We start from the raw sequence: 20465 nt of genomic DNA on the forward strand, positions 1-20465 counted from the left end.
TTAGTGGTGAATAAAGTGGTTAAATGTAGTATGTTTTCTCTAGCTTTTTTCTGGGCACCAGATTTATACTGAGACTGGGACATCTAGCCCGCAAACCGTTGACACAATCCACCTGTCCTGTCCTCCTGTCAATTTGAGTTGCACTGCACAACACTTTGTGGGAATGTGTAGTTGGAGCAGACCATTTATTAGAGTGGGGTGGAGGGGGCCTGGAAAGGTATCTAACCATTACATTTAGAAAAAGTGAGTTTAATATTCATCATCAAATTAATTATTTTGGTTTTAAGTATTTATTAAAGTGAAAAATAATTCCTAGTCACACACAATAACCCACTTTGCAATGGGCCCCCGCCAAGCCATGGGCCCTGTGAATCATACCCACCATTCCCTGCATCAGCTATCTGAAAGCAAGACCCAGCTTTCACTTTCACTTAGCCAGCCATATAAAAGAGATTTCACTCCAGCTGATGACCACATCAACCCGGATTCAGCAAGCAAATCTCTTTTGAAAGTCATCCATGAAAAGTAAGTATGCACTTACCTTAGATTTCATCAAAGACGCCTGGGTTTTTGGGCTACTTCTAAACTTACCTGCGGCATTACTGAGGTATTAAAAAAATACATTTATTTTTGTTTAGAAAGATAAGTTCAGATTAAATCACCTAAATTGCAAATGGCAAATCTAAACAAGGAATGGCAGTGACAAAATGTAAGTGGTTCTACAGGTACATGTCATCTGGATTGGACACTATTGAAAAAAGTTAGGTAATTGAGTTGTAAATAACAATTGTAGTTAGTAAATTATATACAGAGAATTGTTTTGGAAAAAATAAGCGGTGTACCTTTTAGAGGAAAGGTAAAGGAACACACCACATGTGTTTGTAGATGTGTAGCTCATATTGGGTTCGGTCGGTCATTCTGTTACGTTTCAAAGGAGGGAGACGGAGGCAGGTGCAGAGATTTGAGGCGTCTTTTAATAAACACAAAAGCAGAGAAACAAAACGGAGTGTCAGGCACTACAATATACTCAGGAGTCAGGAACACGGACACATAAACACACATAATGACCGACAGGGAGAAAATGGCTGAACTAAATATACTGACTGACGAGGAGAACAGAAACAGGTGGGGGCTAAACACATGTGAAAGGAATTTACTGATTAACTGAAACAAGAACAGGAACGACCATACAAGGACAAGACAGTCAAGGACAAACAGAACACTTCCCCTGTGTGTCTGTAACAAGGCCAAACATTCAAGGGTATGTAAACTTTTGATCAGGGCCATTTGGGTGATTTCTGTAATGATATGAAAAGGAGCCAAACAACTATGTCTTAATACATGGCTTCATATGATCACTTTTCTTGCATAAAAGACCGTTTTATTACATGATCAGTCATATTTTCAAAATCAATGCCAAAATGTCACAATCTCTGACAGGGTATGCAAACTTATGAGCACAACTGTATAGCCTCAGTAAGCCATGCATGCAAAAATTATTTGTTTCCTGTCCCTCATGCTGAAGTTAATATTCTACATTGTTAAGGAGGATAAATGTTCCCATGAAAATCAAATACCCATCCAACACATCTATTCTAGCGTGAAGGCATTGTGTACTGATTAATTTACGGTTGTTTTAATGTCATAGCTTCAGTTTGATGCTCCAGTTCAACTTTGGGTCCTTGTAAAGCACTTACAGTGGGGAGAACAAGTATTTGATACACTGCCGATTTTGCAGGTTTTCCCACTTAAAAAGCTTGTAGAAGTCTGTAATTTTTATCACAGGTACTCTTCAACTAGGAGTGACGGAATCTAAAACAAAAATCCAAAAAATCATACTGTATGATTTTTAAGTAATGAATTTGCATTTTATTGCATGACATAAGTATTTGATAAATCAGAAAAGCAGAACTTAATATTTGGTACAGAAACCTTTGTTTGCAATTACAGAGATCGCTGGGCAATACAGACTTTCAGCTCCCTCCAAAGATTTTCTATTGGGTTCAGGTCTGGAGACTGGCTAGGCCACTCCAGGACCTTGAGATGCTTCTTACGGAGCCACTCCTTAGTTGCCCTGGCTGTGTTTTTCGGGTCGTTGTCATGCTGGAAGAGCCAGCCACGACCCAGCTTCAATGCTCATACTGAGGGAAGGAGGTTGTTGGCCAAGATCTTGCGATACATGGCCCCATACATCCTCCCCTCAATACGGTGCAGTAATCCCCAAAGAATGATGTTCACGCTTCACGGTTGACTTGGTGTTCTTGGGGTTGTACTCATCCTTCTTCTTCCTCCAAACACGGCGAGTGGAGTTTAAACCAAAAAGCTCTATTTTTGTCTCATCAGACCACATGGCCTTCTCCCATTCCTCCTCTGGATCATCTGGCAAACTTCAGACGAGCCTGGACATGCGCTGGCTTGAGCAGGGGTCCTTGCATGCGCTGCAGGATTTTAATCCATGACGTCGTAGTGCGTTACTAATGGTTTTCTTTGAGACTGTGGTCCCAACTCTCTTCAGGTCATTGACCAGGTCCTGCTGTGTAGTCCTGTGCTGATCCCTCACCTTCCTCATGATCATTGATGCCCCACAAGGTGAGATCTTGCATGGAGCCCCAGACCGAGGGAGATTGACCGTCATCTTGAACTTCTTCCATTTACAAATAATTGCGCCAACAGTTGTTGCGTTCACACCAAGCTGCTTGCCTATTGTCCTGTAGCCCATCCCAGCCTTGTGCAGGTCTACAATTTTATCCCTGATGTCCTTACACAGCTCTCTGATCTTGGCCATTGTGGAGAGGTTGGAGTCTGTTTGATTGAGTATGTGGACAGGTGTCTTCTATAAAGTTAACGAGTTCAGACAGATGCAGTTAATACAGGTAATGAGTGGAGAACAGGAGGGCTTCTTAAAGAAAAACAAACAGGTCTGTGAGAGCCGGAATTCTTACTGGTTGGTGGGTGATCAAATAATTATGTTATGCAACAAAATGTAAATAAATTATTTAAAAATCATACAATGTGATTTTCTGGATTTTTGTTTTAGATTCCGTCTCTCACAGTTGAGGTGTTTTACCTATGATAAAAATTACAGACCTCTACATGCTTTGTAAGTAGGAAACCTGCAAATCGGCAATGTATCAAATACTTGTTCTCCCCACTGTATCATTAGTACTTATACAGGTCTGTCATTTTATCCTTTTCCCCCTCCATTACCAGCAGGATTGTCAGCCTACATTGCCACTAAGCCATGACGGAAAACAAAATCCATGAGGCCTACACTTGCCTGATGAGGGGTGTCCAGCAACTGGACCTCATCGGACCAAGCGTACCCAGCAACTTGGTGCTGATCGGCCACGACGCCTTCCCGCTGGTCATGAACGCCCGGGGACAGGTCCTGATGGCCGCCTCCTTCTACGGTGAGGGCCGACTGGTGGTGCTGGGCCACGAGGCCTACCTCACTGCCTTCCCCACCCTGATGGAGAATGCCCTGACCTGGCTGGCCGGTTCCCCGTGCTCCAGCACCAGGGTGGTTGTCCATCCGGGCTGTAAGTGCCTGGCCGACGCCCTGAGCGGCTCCAGCCTCCGGCCCAAGGTGGGCCCCTTCAGCAAGGACCACGGGGTGTACGTGACCGACGCTTACAGCGTGGGCCCCGACGTCAGGGAGATGGTGGCTTTCCTGAAGGTGACAAAGGGCGGGCTGCTGATTGCCGGACAGGCGTGGAGCTGGGAGCAAAAAAACCCGGGCCAGAACACCCTGCAGGATTTCCCGGCGAACAAGGTGTCCAGTGTGGCCGGGATCTACTTTTCTGATCAACCCGGGGAGATAGGCACTCTCCCTGTGCCTCCTCAGATCCCTTCCAGCTGGCTCACAGTGCCGTAAGTATGTGGTACTTCACAGAGGGATGAAAGAGGGGTTGTTACAATTGTTGTAACAACTCACTTCATCCCGCTATAATAACTTCCCACATACAAACCACCTCATCATAACCCACTATATCTAACCAATAGTAAATGTACTGCCTAACACTACTATTTCATAGCCATGAATATTTACGAATTTTCCCTTTCTAGTGTAATTTTAGGCCTCAGTTCTTCTGTCTAATCCTACTCTCCCCAGGATAGGCAAGGATTTCAAGGATGACCTAGAGTTCCTTCTTAATGGCGTGTCTGAGATTGAAATCAATTCCGGGTCTATCCCCTCCGAAGTTCTGGTGCACGGCCCACTGGCATTCCCCATCGGCGCCACACCTGACGGCCGGGCCTTTTTGGCCGGAGCGTACTATGGCCAAGGTAGAGTCATCATGGTCACCCATGAAGGGTACATGGGCGATGAGCAAATGGCCCCTTTCATGATCAACGCCGTCCGCTGGTTGGATAAGGGCCGCAATGGCCCGGTTGGCATCCTGCCACAGGTGGACTTCACCTTTCCCCTGCTGACCCGGTCGGGTCTGCCCTGCCAGAAGACCGGCTTCAAGTCCGACCTCAGTGTTTATGTGAGCACCTGCTACCGTGACGATAACATCCAGAACATCCACGACTTTGTGTCTGAGGGCGGAGGCCTGCTAATTGGGGGCCACGCCTGGTACTGGGCCCAGTGCCACCCGGACCTGAACTCCATGACGGAGTATGTGGGCAATCGCATCCTCAACAAGATGGGTCTCAGCCTGCTGGGGAACACCCTGGAAGCCGGTTGCATCAAAGCCCTGGTGCCGGGCCAGAGCGGCTCCAAGAGGTACCACTTCCGTCACATGCTGCACCGCTTTGCCAGTCATGTGACCAACGGCGAGGCGCTGACCAAGCACGAGAAGGCACGTCTGAAGAAGTTTGGCGGTGACTGCTCCGAGTACCTGAAGATGCGGGCTTACGACTGTTCCTCATACACCTCCGTGCTGGCCATTCTCACTGACATCCTGAAGAAGACGGGCATCCCCAAGGTGGGCCATGACAGCCCGGTGAAAAATGCCAAAGATCAACTGCTGCTCAGCCTGGTCACGGAGGTGTACAAGGCGTGTCAGGACCCAGACGCCCTTTTACCTTACCTGTTTAAGGACCTGACCTTAAAACCCGTCTGTTCGAAACACAGGGTCTTGATCAGCTGCAGCGCTGCAGGTGAGTCCGTCCTCTTCTTCCTGTTGACCATGGCGTTTTGAGTTTAAGTGCTAATAGTTCAGTTCAAGGACCAATCACAAAAAATTGTATAACGTAGAGAGGAAAGATTATGTGGAAGTTTATAGTTCAATGTGAAATACTTCACAATTATATATGCAAACAATAAGGCATGATTGGGTGTTGTATATGGCCATTATGCCATGGCTAAGAGCTGTGTTTTGGCATAAAACATCAACCAGAATTGCTGAGATGCCTTATTGCTTTTTTAAACCAGCTACCAATGTAATTATAAAGGTTACAATTGATCCCTGTGGTCTGTTATAACATGGCTGTCAGCAAATCTGCATTCAGAATTCGATTCACCAATTTTATCCATTAATGTTTCATGACTTTATTCAGAGGTGAATTATTACTAAATCTGTTTTGAAAGTATATGATAATACTAGACAGATCCATTGCAGTGAACAATGAAGAACAGGAAAAACAGCCTTGAATACTGATAAACATACCTTCACAAAAAATAACGTTAGGCACGTTGCAATAATGTGCGTAATCCATTAATGTTTCATTTCTTTATTCAGAGGTGAATTACTGTTTTCAAATTATTCAGTATAATCTCGGTTATAAACAGAACATGCATTTACCTGTTCATTTGCGATAAACTTTGGTTATCCAACAGACAAGAGATTCCAGCAAAATATAACAGCAACCTGGTAATTGGTTATAGGTGAGGGTAATAATGATGTAGTCGAAAGTAAGCCGATTACCAAACCTAAATCACGCAGCTCAGATTTCCGCTGCACAAATGTCTTGGACTTTCTCGAACTTCCATTAACTTTGGAAGATAGTGTGTGTGCTGCCGTCTTTGCATTAGTTATGGGAAGTTCGACTCACTTTTCTGATTCGTGTATTTTGTAATTGTTCAGTAAAAAGAACGAATCATTCGACTCGTTTTATTCATTTGAGTCAGCCCCCCTCTACCATTTGAGTCAGCCCCCCTCTACCATTTGAGTCAGCCCCCTCTCTACCATTTGAGTCAGCCCCCCTCTACCATTTGAGTCAGCCCCCCCTCTACCATTTGAGTCAGCCCCCCCGAAGTCTAGCACACCCTCAAATCAACGTCTAGTCTGGCTACACTTGGGAATGGGAAGGAGCCGTAGTCGCGCTATTAATGCTAACTAAGAATAAATGTTAAACCACATCATGCTTTACAACCATCAACAAAACCATGTTCATTGTCTGTATTATTAGAAGAAAAAATAAATAAAGATTCTAATAACCAGGGGTGGATGTTTGATTTCAAATGTGAGGGGGACGAACACTGGTGTAGCGTGGTGACCCTGGGCCGAGTCTATTGTCAACTACTCTGCTACAGCGCACGTGCCGAATGGCTAGCCAGCTCCTAGATATCTCTACTGTTTAATTCCCTCTGGCGCTCGCCCTGGCAAGTAGGTCTCCACTCGTTTGCCATCACCTGGGCCCCAGCCGTCCATTACACTGAGTAAGTCTCCACTTTGGTTTTTCTCTGTTGCTAGTGCTAAATGATAGGTGGCCGCTAGTGCTAAATGATAGGTGGCCGCTCGTGCTAAATGATAGGTGGCCGCTAGTGCTAAATGATAGGTGGCCGCTAGTGCTAAATGATCGGTGGCCGCTAGTGCTAAATGATAGGTGGCTGCGTTGTGGGCTGATTGAATGTCCGCTTGGCAGATCAGGTTTCCCCTGTGACTTTAACTCAACTACTATTAATGCCATGTATCTGCCGGTTGACGCCCGTCTATTCCTTTTGGCGATCCTCTGCCCAGCACTACTGTGGTTCCCACCAGCCGTTTTCTTTCAAACAAAGTATTACACCCCCAACGATCTACAATCCATGAACAAAAACGATTGCATTTCTTCTGGTGTAATGGCGCATTGCCCGTTCGTCTGGCATCCTACGTCGACACTCCTACTCACACCGAGGCTCACGCCGCAAACTGTGTGTCAACTCCAGTCCTTCAGGCAAAATTACCCCTAACCCTCTGGTCTCACTCACGCCATCCGCCGTATAAATCCAGTCGAACTGTAAACCATAATTGCCTACTTTCCCTTCAACCCACCACAATCTACAACTCTGCTGCTACATTTTGCATTACTAACCTAGCTCTCGTAAACACCTGCTACTTGACTAATAAAGCCCCCCCGCTCCATGACTAATAAAGCCCCCCTGCTCTATGAACAAATACAGGACAAAAAGCTGGACTTTCTTTTCCTAACTGAAACATGGCAAACACCCACGTGTTAAATCAAGCCACTCCCAATGGTTTTAGCTATTTGTTCCACCCCCGCCTAACAAGTTGTGGTGGTGGCCTTGCTGTACTATACAAATCACAAAATTACTAAGTTGTCTCTTCCATCCTTCACCTCATTTGAATACAGTGGGGAGAACAAGTATTTGATACACTGCCAATTTTGCAGGTTTTCCTACTTAAAAAACATGTAGAGAACAGAATCTAAAACAAAAATCCAGAAAATCAAATTTTTGTATGATTTAAAAAAATAAATTGCATTTTATTGATCGTCTTGAACGCCGGGTGAGAAAATCGGGGCCCACTGTCCACATTGAAGCCTACAAACTCCACCTTCTCAGGTTACATAGATGCCCTCAGTGCTGCTAGGTCATCCTACATCTCAAACAAACTCAACAGCTCCTGTATGAACTCCTGGACCCTCTTCTCTACTGTCGGCAAACTACTTCAATGACTCTCTAGCCCCTCCACTAAACTTGCCAACTCTTTTTTTACAGTTTTTTTTAAAATAAAATAACAACAATAAACTCCTCACTATCTAATAAATCTACCACAGTCCCTCCTACTGTTAACCTTCATATTTGTCCACCTGCTCCCCAGGACTTTCACCTCTCCTCATTCAGTCCGATTGATTCCCCTTACATCCTCTTCCCACAGTCCTGCTTAAAGCCTCCATACCTGATTTCTGTCCACACATCACAACCACAGTCAACCTCTCCCTCGCAAACGGTACTGTCCCCTCCTGCTACAAAGTTTCTGCTGTCCCCCCCATCCTGTAGAAACACCATCCTTAACAATTTCCGCCCAATCTCCAACCTCCCCTTCCTGGATTACATTTTTGAAAGAATTGTTGCCTCACAGCCCCAAGCCTACCTTCTAAAAAATAATCAATATGAGCCTTTTCAGTCTTGTTTCCGGTCAATCCATAGTACAGAAACTGCACTCCTCAAAGTCGTCAATGACCTTCTCCTCTCTGCTGATGCCGGTTCCCTCAACATCCTGATTCTCCTCGACCTGAGTGCTGCCTTTGACACCGTTAACCACCAGATTCTGCTCACCAGGCTTGAGGTGCTGGGTGTTGAGGGAACTGCACTCTCCTGGCTGAATTCCTATCTCACTAACCAAACCGATTTCATCTCACTCAAAGGCTTAAACTCAGACTCAGCTACAGGCACTCAAGGTGTCCCCCAGGGCTCAGTACTTGGTCCCCTACTCTTCATCGTCTACATCTTTCCCCTTGGTCAAACCATTTCAACCTAAATTTCCACTGCTATGCTGATGATACACAAATATATCCAGCCACCAAGTCTCTCACCAACCCACCTCTGACCCATATTGAATCCTGTCTGAGTGCAATAAAAACATGGATGAAGGACAACATCCTCAAACTAAACAGTGACAAAACAGAACTTCTACTCATTGGAACCAAATCCACCCTCACCAAAACTGGCACCTTCAATCTCAGCATCGATGACACAGTTGTTTCTCCATCCCCCCACGCATGTAACCTTGGTGTCATTCTGGACTCAACACTCTCCTTTGATCAGCACGTCAAACAGACTGTCTTTGTCTTCCATCTTTGCAACATCTCAAAGACCTTCCATCTCCCGTCCTGCTGCTGAAACCCTAATACATGCATTCATAACCTCCCGTCTTGACTACTGTAACTCCCTACTCACCAGCATCAAATCTACATCCCTTCATAAGCTCCAAATGGTTCAAAACTCTGCAGCCAGAGTACTCACTCACACCAAGTCCCGGCAGCATATCACCCCTATCCTCTGTGAGTTACACTGGCTTCCTATCTCCCAACGCATCAACTACAAGATCCTCCTACTGACATATAAAGCCCTAAACAATATCGCCCCTATCTACCTCTTTGACCTTCTTCTTCCATATCAACCAACCTACACCCTCCGTTCCAGTACTGCAGGCCCCAAGTCCAAGCTCAAAGGCTTTGGTGACAGGGCATTCTCGAGGGTTGCTCCTTGTCTCTGGAACTCTCTCCCCAAAACCATCCGTGACTCTGAGACTATATCCCCATCTTCCACCAACGCCTCAAGACTCGTCTGTTCAAAATCGCCTACCCACAGCCTTGCCAAATCCCACACTCTCAAACTTTGTTGTTTTCTCATAGTATTTATTTTGTTTCTGTTTGTTTTCTGTTCCATTTCACGTTTGTACAGCGTCTTTGGGTCCCTGAAAAGCGCTATATAAATATAATGTATTATTATATAGCGTTAGCCTAACCACACCTTATTGGTTTAAGAAAAAAACTCTGATTTGATAAATATCTACCTCATTCATATGTCACGGGAGGTTCAGTAATTAGCTCAAGGTAATGTCAGCTAGGTTATCAAACTTTCATGAGCCAGCGATCACAATTGCTAGCTGCAGCCGTAGCCTCTACTAGCGTAACCAGACCTATCCAGCAACTACCGCAAAGCAAAGTGGCTGTGTGTGGTCCTAAAGCCAGTCTGATTTGAATAAAGCAACTGCTTACTGCACTGCCACTGGAATGTTCCAAAGACTTAAAGCTTTTCTTGTAATAAGAGGTGTTGATAAAAAGTGGGGGGAGGACAAAATGCCATTTTCAAAAAGTGGGGGGGGCGTGTCCAACTCATGTATAATGAAACCTACGCCCCTGCTAATAACTGTACAAAAATGCCCAAGTGTTTGTCCGGAGTCATTGTCCAGAGGCAAAATCTAGGTTCAATTTAGATCAAAAGAAATCATTAGAAAATATTAATAAAAGTTTATTTTAAACGTAATGATGTGTATACCATCATGACATTTAAAATGTACTAATTCTACTATTTTAATCTAATATATGATCATAGACCAAATAACTTTTTGACGTTTATTCTGTTTACGAAGGCTGATAATAAATGGAGATCCAAAGTAGTCATTAGTCATTGTTGTTCCTTCCGGTGAAAAGGACCATGAGAAAAAGTTTATTAATAAATCAGATCAATTCAATCGACTCCTGACTGTTACAGTTTTACCAATAGACATGTACATAACATAGTCACATGACAGCTGAATAACAGCCTACTGTCCTAGTATTTATTGTAACTTCTTATTTTGGAACATAAAGAACGATAATAAATGAGATAATCAGAGATCAGAAAGATTGAAAGACTTATTTCCTCATTAGTCGTTCGCCTTCCATCGTTGCTTCATGTGATCCAAAGGACTGAAAGATCCATGGACCATCATTTTGTTAATCGTTCCTTCCGGTGAACGAGATTCGAAGATCCAAAATATCCCCATTAATACTGAGATTAATCGTGAATCATGAAAAAGTTGAGTTCAAAAACATAAACCAAAAAGATTAGTTCAAAAAGAACAAATAATTTGCTAATGACCATTTTAATACTTTGCATCCTTTTGTTATTAATTGCGGCTGGAGAAATAAATGTTGCGTAAAGCTACATTGGTTAAACTGAGGGAAATTGAGTAGTGCGTTATTCATTTGAAAAATGAACTAGTATAGGATTACTTAAATTAAATAACAAACGTGCTACGTTGCCGTTAAAAAGTTGTCTGACTACTGTAACACGTTACCCACAACACTTACTGATTGAATGTAGCACCTCTCTGGTTTTTGTGTTTCAGGAAGGGAGCAGTGGCTCAGTACAGGTATGTACCTGTACCCTGGGATGAAGACCCACATTTCCCTGCCGCAGGAAATCACCGGGAGAGGCTGGCAGGTAACGGCTCAGACAGAACCGCAGCTTTTATGTTTCGTATCTTTAATCGAAAACAGAAACATAGAATCAGCCTTTTAATGGTGGTTTGTTTTAAGGTAAAGATGATTCATTTTAATGTTGGTTTGTTTTCACGTAATGATGATTCATTTTAATGTTGGTTTGTTTTACGTAATGATGATTCATTTTAATGTTGGTTTGTTTTAAGGTAAAGATGATTCCTTTTAATGTTGGTTTGTTTTAAGGTAAAGATGATTCATTTTAATGTTGGTTTGTTTTAAGGTAAAGATGATTCGATAGTTTGTTTGATTGATGTCCACGTCCCCGGCAGGTCCAGATAGGCTGTCAGACCGACAACATCGGCGGTGCTGGTGAGCTGCGGAGGGCGCCGGTGGTCCACGAGCGTTTTCCCATCGACTCCCAGATGATGCAGGTGTGCAACCTGTGGGGGGGCCTCCTCTACCTGATCGCGCCTCCCCACATCCAGGTAGAGGGGGTGGAGGTAGTCTTTCAGCAAGTCGTGCCAGCCCCCTACTATAAGTCTGGTAGGTTGGTGGGAGTTTGGGGAGGGGGGGGGGGCAAGTTCAGCTTTGTCTGCTTTTCTGAGGTCAACATTAGGAGGTAAAAGTCAAACTAATTACGAAATTACGAGTTGGTGTGATGGCTTATAACAGTTGTATTAATGCCCAATAACTGTGTTATAAGGCTTTAGAAGGACTGCACTTCCCGTATACGCCGTACAGCATGAGCTCCTTGAGAAAACGGTTACAGAGAAACTTAAATGAAACTAACTGGGGAATGTTATGGCAGGACGCACATTTTTGGTACGTTTTGTTGGAAATGGGCTATGTAGGAAAAACATGCCACTCTGAAATGTAGAGTGAGTAGTCTATTCACATACGCTTTATTGTCATAGCATTTCTATTCTATAGATTATCCTATACAGGATACTCACCACTTGTGTGTGTGTCAGCTTTGTGTAGATTGCTGTGCATTCTGTCCCTCTATGTTGTCCATCACTAGTAGCACCTTTGTACCATCTACCATTAATTCCAATTCTGAGTATGTGTACATTTACTTAGTTCCTTCTGAAGAATAAATATGCAAACAGCCCATCTGTAATGAAGGAACCAGTGTCAAACAGACCACCTGTCATGAAGGAACCAGTGTCAAACAGACCACCTGTAATGTAGGAACCAGTGTCAAACAGACCACCTGTAATGTAGGAACCAGTGTCAAACAGACCACCTGTAATGTAGGAACCAGTGTCAAACAGACCACCTGTAATGTAGGAACCAGTGTCAAACAGACCACCTGTAATGTAGGAACCAGTGTCAAACAGACCACCTGTAATGTAGGAACCAGTGTCAAACAGACCACCTGTAATGTAGGAACCAGTGTCAAACAGACCACCTGTAATGTAGGAACCAGTGTCAAACAGACCACCTGTAATGTAAGAACCAGTGTCAAACAGACCACCTGTAATGTAGGAACCAGTGTCAAACAGACCACCTGTAATGTAAGAACCAGTGTCAAACAGACCACCTGTAATGTAGGAACCAGTGTCAAACAGACCACCTGTAATGTAAGAACCAGTGTCAAACAGACCACCTGTAATGTAGGAACCAATGTTAAATGTCAGGTAATGTAATCCGTCACAAATGTATGTAGTTTGTAGTTATTATGAAGTGAATTCATGTTCCACTGCTCTATGCTTTGCTGAGGGCTTGTAAGATTGATTTCCTGATTCGGTGACTTCACGATCAATCATCTTTCCTCCATCCTCTGTCCCGTTTCCAGGGGTGACCACACCTGCCGAATGGGAGGTTCTGCGGAACGCCCCCTCCCCCTGGGCTGAGCTGGAGTTCCAGAACATCATCATAACCCTCCCTTCTGATGTCGTGCGAGGTCTGGACCGCCCCGACCTGTTGGCGGCGCTCTGGGATGACATCATGAGGGGGGTCGCTGACCTGGCTGTAATCCCTGCCAAGTTCCCCCGCAAAGAGCGTTTTGTGGTCGATGTCCAGATTTCCCACGGTCAGTGTCTCTTAGCAGGAGCTGAATTCAACCCAGAAGACACCGACCCAAATACTAAAGCCTCTACAGTGTTTCTGATGTTAAAATGTGTTGTGTGCCCGAGTGACCTGGAGCAGTAGACCTCTTCCCCTGCCACTGGCCAGTGATCTGACCCTCTCCTGCATCTCTCCCCTGGCAGGCTACATGCACGCGGGCTACCCAATCATGATGCAATCCGACGCCGCCTGGGGCCTGGTTGACCCTGTGGCCATCCGCAGCTCGGGCACCTGGGGGGCCATCCACGAGCTGGGCCACAACCAGCAGAGGGCAGCCTGGGAGTTCCCATCCCACACCACTGAGTGCACGTGCAACCTGTGGTCCGTGTACGTGCACGAGGAGGTGCTGGGCGTGAAACGGGAACGGGCCCACCCCAACATGACCCTGGAGAACCGTCAGTGTCGGGCCAGAGACTACGCTAAAGGAGGCCGGAACCTGGCCTGCTGGGAGATGTGGGTTGCCTTGGAGACCTACATGCAGGTATGAGACCCTTTCGTTTATTTGCATATTTACATTCTTAACCCATTTTTGTCCCCTCGCAATGGATTGCGTACAATATCTGGCGACGGCTATCTGGTAGTAGTTTCTGATGATACGTACAACCTACACACTGTGTCTATTAGATACAGTACAACCTACACACTGTGTCTGTTAGATACAGTACAACCTACACACTGTTTCTATTAGATACAGTACAACCTACCCACTGTGTCTGTTAGATACAGTACAACCTACACACTGTCTATTAGATACAGTACAACCTACACACTGTGTCTATTAGATACAGTACAACCTACAAACTGTGTCTATTAGATACAGTACAACCTACACACTGTGTCTATTAGATACAGTACAACCTACCCACTGTGTCTATTAGATACAGTACAACCTACCCACTGTGTCTGTTAGATACAGTACAACCTACACACTGTTTCTATTAGATACAGTACAACCTACACACTGTTTCTATTAGATACAGTACAACCTACACACTGTGTCAGTTAGATACAGTACAACCTACACACTGTGTCAGTTAGATACAGTACAACCTACCCACTGTGTCTGTTAGATACAGTACAACCTACACACTGTGTCTATTAGATACAGTACATCCTAGAGTTTGATAAGGTGTTCTAGCACACCATTAAGTGACCATTCATCATGTGCTACCAGTGAGTAGTTCATGCTGCGTCATTCTGCATAGTAAGCATTCATCCTGAATCTGAATTCATGGGATATGCAGAGCTCCTTTAGATTACAAGGTTAAAAATCTCTCAAATTGTGCTCAGACAATGAAGCCTTATTGCTTTCTGTGTACCTGACTGTGCACCCCCCCCATCACACACCTCGTAGGCACTGAGTTAAAGTGAAAATCACATTTCAGTTGAACTTTATCTTTAGTTGACTGGTAAATTAATGTAATCCTTGACTCTGTTCCAACAGCTCCTGGATCAGTTTGGCTGGGACTCCTTCAAGAAGGTATTTTCTGCCTACCACACCATGCAGAATGTACCCAAGGACAACAAGGGCAAGATGAACCGGTATGCTGTGACCTTCTCCCTTACCGTCAAGAAGAACCTGTCCTCCTTCTTCAAGGCTTGGGGCTGGCCCATAGAACCAGCTACTGAACAGAAACTCTCCAACCTGCCCATGTGGAGCGACCACCCCATGACCCAGTACAATTGACCTCAAGCCGCGGTGAATGTCAACTATCTGTTGTGCCAAGACAAAAATGATTGGTATCACTTTACAATAAGTATACATAAATATACATGTAATAATGCATTAATAAATATGAAATAAAGATTACTTGATGCATCTAAAGAGCAGGATTTATTTGTGATTTTATTAATTTACATATTTCTAAATCCATAGTAAACTGATGAACTATACCGTAATAATGTTGAATTAATACATTTTATTTACATTTATTATTGATTACTTTATGGGTGTACAGACCAATATGTATGGGTTAATAAACATTTAAAAACCCAGAGTGAATTAATTATATGGTTATATTAGTTAATGATCATTTATTCTAATGGGCTGATTTTCAACAATATATCAACACTGTTGGTATAGCATTAGAACAACATTAGAAATAAAACTCATAAAACCAGATATTAAGCCTGGATTACACGAGGCCCCTGTAATTGTAGGGACATTTTTATGAAATGTTATTTAACCTGATGAAGAGTAGACAGAACGTCTCATGTGATCACTTGCATATTAATTGAGTTTTAATGAATATGAAATTTAACCAAGGCTCATATTATTTTCCCTAACAGTCTAATTGTCTTTCATTTTTCCACATGTAATTGTTAAGAGAGACTGATTAACAATAAAGGACACGCTTTGGATTTTTGTGTGTGCGTCAATGACAGGTGGTGCATCTTATCTGTAGTCTTGCTCCGGCTCCACCACTGTTCCCATGGTCACTACAATGAGTGGTTGTTGTTATCTCATACTGAGGACAGAAGGATCTGTGGCTTGTCCTTGTCTCTCTTGGGAAAATCTTGGGGAAATGAGTGAGCTCATAGATCAAAGACTCCTTTGATTTCAGAGAATATGCCGAGTCATGATGAGTAGCGGCTTGGGGAGCGAATCCCAGAGGGTTGTGAAACATTGATGGAAAATGCCAGAAAGGATTCACCCAGAAATTAGCATAATGGGAGGAGCTAATATCATTGTATAACCATACTGTATAAAAATGTGTGTTTAAGGTTTGGAAGTCGGTTGTTCTGCAGACCAATATGGATTGGTTGCTCTGCAGATCAGCACGGCTTTATTTTGAAATCACAAACTCCTGAGATTGTTGGCAGGGAAAAACAGGAAACATTTTCCACAATACAATCTCCACGGAATTGGGTGACTGACGTTGCTTATTATTCTTTTCCACTTCTCAGGTTCAATGGTGTAGTCCACTTGATTCTTATTTCTCAAATATAAATACTCCAGGAAACAAATACTGTAATTCTAATAGTTCATCACAAGCTTACTGACGGAGAGGAGAACAAGGTATAACTGGCAATATATATATATATATATATATATATATGTGTGATATATGTGATATATACAGTGGATATAAAAAAAGTCTACACACCCCTGCTAAAATGCCAGGTTTTTGTGCTGTAAAAGAATGAGACGAAGATAAATCATGTCAGAACTTTTTACACGTTTAATATGACCTACACTCACCTAAAGGATTATTAGGAACACCTGTTCAATTTCTCATTAATGCAATAATCTTGTCAACCAATCACATGGCAGTTGCTTCAATGCATTTAGGGGTGTGGTCCTGGTCAAGACAATCTCCTGAACTCCAAACTGAATGTCAGAATGGGAAAGAAAGGTGATTAAAGCAATTTTGAGCGTGGCATGGTTGTTGGTGCCAGATGGGCTGGTCTGAGTATTTGGTGTGAAAAGGGAAAAACATCCAGTATGCGGCAGTCCTGTGGGTGAAAATGCCTTGTTGATGCTATAGGTCAGAGGAGAATGGGCCGACTGATTCAAGCTGATAGAAGAGCAACTTTGACTGAAATAACCACTTGTTACAACCGAGGTATGCAGCAAAGCATTTGTGAAGCCACAACACGCTCAACCTTGAGGCGGATGGGCTACAACAGCAGAAGACCTCACCGGGTACCACTCATCTCCACTACAAATAGGAAAAAGAGGCTACAATTTGCACAAGCTCACCAAAATTAGACAGTTGAAGACTGGAAGAATGTTGCCTGGTCTGATGAGTCTCGATTTCTGTTGAGACATTCAGATGGAAGAGTCAGAATTTGGCGTAAACAGAATGAGAACATGGATCCATCATGCCTTGTTACCACTGTGCAGGCTGGTGGTGGTGGTGTAATGGTGTGGGGGATGTTTTCTTGGCACACTTTAGTCCCCTTAGTGCCAATTGGATATGGTTTAAATGCCACGGCCTACCTGAGCATTGTTTCTGACCATGTCCATCCCTTTATGACCACCATGTACCCATCCTCTGATGGCTACTTCCAGCAGGATAATGCACCATGTCACAAAGCTTGAATCATTTCAAATTGGTTTCTTGAACATGACAATGAGTTCACTGTACTGAAATGGCCCCCACAGACACCAGATCGCAACCCAATAGAGCATCTTTGGGATGTGGTGGAACGGGAGCTTCGTGCCCTGGATGTGCATCCCACAAATCTCCATCAACTGCAAGATGCTATCCTATCAATATGGGCCAACATTTCTAAAGAATGCTTTCAGCACCTTGTTGAATCAATGCCACGTAGAATTAAGGCAGTTCTGAAGGCGAAAGGGGGTCAAAGTATTAGTATGGTGTCATCAAGGGGGAAAAATTGCATAAGTGTGCACACCCTCTTATAACTGGGGATGTGGCTATGTTCAGAATTAACCAATCACATTGAAACTCATGTTAAATAGAAGAAGAAGGAGAAGGGTACAAACTAATTTCCAAAGTATTAGATACCATGGAACACAGTGAAGACGGTCATCATCAAGTGTAGAAAATATGGTACAACAGAGACATTACCAAGAACTGGACGTCCCTCCATAATTGATGAAAAGACGAGAATATAACTCGTCAGGGAGGCTTCCAAGAGGCCTACAGAAACATTAATTAATTTCTGGCAAGTTAATTTCTTACAAAGAAATGAAACCAAGGTTGAACTTTTTGCCCATAATTCCCAAAGGTATGTTTGGCTCAAAATCAAAACTGCACATCACCCAAAGAACACCATACCCACAGTTAAAAATGTTTTTAAATGAAGTGAGGTAATGGAGCTTGTACAAATGTTTAGCTAGTAAGTCCTCATCCCTCTGAGCGGTTGGCTGAGAATGCCCTCATCCGCTATTCACTGTAGCTGTTTCAGGCTATTTTCTGGTCCTCTACAGGGTGTCCGGTAAGAACTAAATGGATGGTTTACAGTTTAAGGATTTTATTCCTCCTCTTCTTGACCATCACACATTAAGCACACTCACACACGTATTTCACATGTATGACTGATTTCACCATAACTGAACTGACTGTGGACTTGTTTGTCCTGCTGACTTGTGGTTCAGTAAAGTATAAACCATGAAAGTGCAGTCAGAAATCCTATACAGTATATAGACATGCAAAAGGCTTCCCATTCATATATATATATATATATATATATATATATATATATATATATATATATATATATATATATATATATATATATATATATATATATATATATATATATATATATATATATATATATATATATATATATATATATATATATATATATATATATATATATATATATATATATATATATATATATATATATATACACACTTTCTAATGAAATGCACTGCTTAACAAGGATAATATCTCAATGGAAATAAACTGACAACAGATGTTTATTTTCATGCAACATGTTAACATTGATGAACCATATGTAATAATAAAATAATAAACAGATCACTGGTCACTGTGTGAAAGCCACAACACAGTCAATCTCTTATTGGTAACTAAAAAAGACAAGTTGCAAAGACACTGTTGCGGTGGTTAACATTTAAAATGCTTCTGGATCACTCCCTAATAGTCGTGATACTGTGATAACTTATTAACGAAAAGCATTAAATGGGCTGTTTTTTACCCTCTGACAAGGGTAATGTAGTGAATACACTGCAACTATCTAACGTTTGCACAGAAATAAATCAAATATTAACTCTTCATCGACCATTTATGTTCCAAAGCATTCCAAAGCAAACGGTTCTAGAAGCTGTTGTTTAAAGCTGGAAATCATTGCCCAAACAGAAAACTAAACTATCTGTGTTAACATGTACACACAGGACCCAGCTGTAAGAGACCTTGCCCTCAGTTCCTTGTTGAAATAAAGGTTTAATAATTAATCAATCAATCAATCAAATGTATTTATAAAGCCCTTTTTACAATCACAAAGTGCTTTACAGAGACACCCGGCCTTAAACCCCAAGGAGCAAACAACAGTAGTGTTGGATTTCAGTGGCTAGGAAAAACCCCCTAAGAAGGCCGAATTTTAGGAAGAAACCTAGAGAGGACCCAGGCTCAGAGGGGTGACCAGTCCTCTTCTGGCTGTGCCGGGTGGGGGATTTTTCTGGGCTAAATCCAGAGTCTATTTGATTAGGTCAAAAGTCCAAAGTATGACTAGGTGGACAAGGACAGGAACAGCAACGGGCCCCCCAAACCGAGGAGGGTATATCTGCAGACCGCAAGTCAGGGGCATAACTTAATATGGGGGTTCCTTAATATTAAGTTACGCCCGTTGAAAGTTTCCATTGGTGTGGTGTTTTCGATTAAGTGCATGCATTTATGAAGGAAGTATTACAGGGTCAATGACGAAGATTTTGGTAAGTGCTTCCAATTGACAACCGCTAGCTATATATTTAGGGATAGTTAACGTGTTCGCTAAGATCGCTTATCTTCTAAAATCTTTGAATATGAGATTCGAATAGCTTTCCAGAGACAGACTACACGACAACCCTTATAGTTACGTTTAAAGATAGCTAGCTACGCGACGAAAGGCTACTTGTTATTATTTCTGCCATGATGTGGCACATGGATTGCGATTATTACCTAAAACCTACCGGTAACGTACCGTAGCGTTCCAGCTTGCAGTGCAGCTGCAACTTTGCTTCAATCGAATCCTGGTTGAGGCGTATTGACAGTGCATAAGGCTCCAACAGAAGGTGGTGCAAAATTTACACGGCCCGGAATTTGACAGGTGGATGCCAAACACGGTTGCCTTGTCTCGCACCACATGGGGCTTAAGCCAGGTCTAGTCTATTAGGGTACGTTATAACTAGCTAAAGATGTGTGATGCACCTGTCACTCTATGCAAGCAGGCAAGATCTATTTATTTTGTAGCTTAATATACACTATGTTGTCATTATTTAGAAATGTAAACAAAATAATATTTTGTCATGGCCATCTTCTATGCAGTGGTGTAAAAAATAGTATTTGGCTGTGTTCACCGGTTTTGTGAAGTTGCTAAGGATGAGCTAAATTACCTAAACAGAGTTCATAACTAACCAGTGATCTTAATTGATTATTTACACTCTTCCTTTTAATTGTATTGATTACTGGTTAGTTTTGAACTCCCAAAATTGTGTACAATTATGAGATTAGTGTGTTTGGCAACAACAACAAAAAAACAAGTATTAGTAAAGAGCTGGATTCTCAAGCCCTCAAAACCAGGGATCAAGTGCGTAATCTTGGTGTTCTGATAAAACTCAGACCTCACATTTAACAGACATATTCAAACAGTCACCAAAA

At 42.8% G+C, this 20465-nt stretch overlaps 1 protein-coding gene across 2 annotated transcripts; it reads left to right on the top strand.

Annotated features, from left to right (window-relative positions):
* The first annotated feature begins 445 nt into the window (after positions 1 to 445).
* LOC105009212 (TRPM8 channel-associated factor homolog) lies at positions 446 to 15021 on the top strand. Of its 2 annotated transcripts, none has more exons than XM_029122058.2 (8): positions 446 to 525; positions 3211 to 3870; positions 4112 to 5103; positions 11007 to 11101; positions 11430 to 11643; positions 12899 to 13135; positions 13314 to 13651; positions 14615 to 15021. In XM_029122058.2, exons 2-8 carry the CDS (start codon positions 3242 to 3244, stop codon positions 14855 to 14857), a joined length of 2748 nt encoding a protein of 915 aa, XP_028977891.2. In that variant the 5' UTR covers positions 446 to 525; positions 3211 to 3241; the 3' UTR covers positions 14858 to 15021. The 2 variants fall into 2 exon arrangements, with proteins under 2 accessions (XP_028977891.2, XP_028977892.2); XM_029122059.2 differs by having other exon boundaries at positions 475 to 525; positions 3214 to 3870.
* The last annotated feature ends 5444 nt before the right edge of the window (positions 15022 to 20465 follow it).

The sequence above is a fragment of the Esox lucius genome, chromosome 9 (genome assembly GCF_011004845.1).
Source record: "Esox lucius isolate fEsoLuc1 chromosome 9, fEsoLuc1.pri, whole genome shotgun sequence".
Classification (NCBI taxonomy): domain Eukaryota; kingdom Metazoa; phylum Chordata; class Actinopteri; order Esociformes; family Esocidae; genus Esox; species Esox lucius.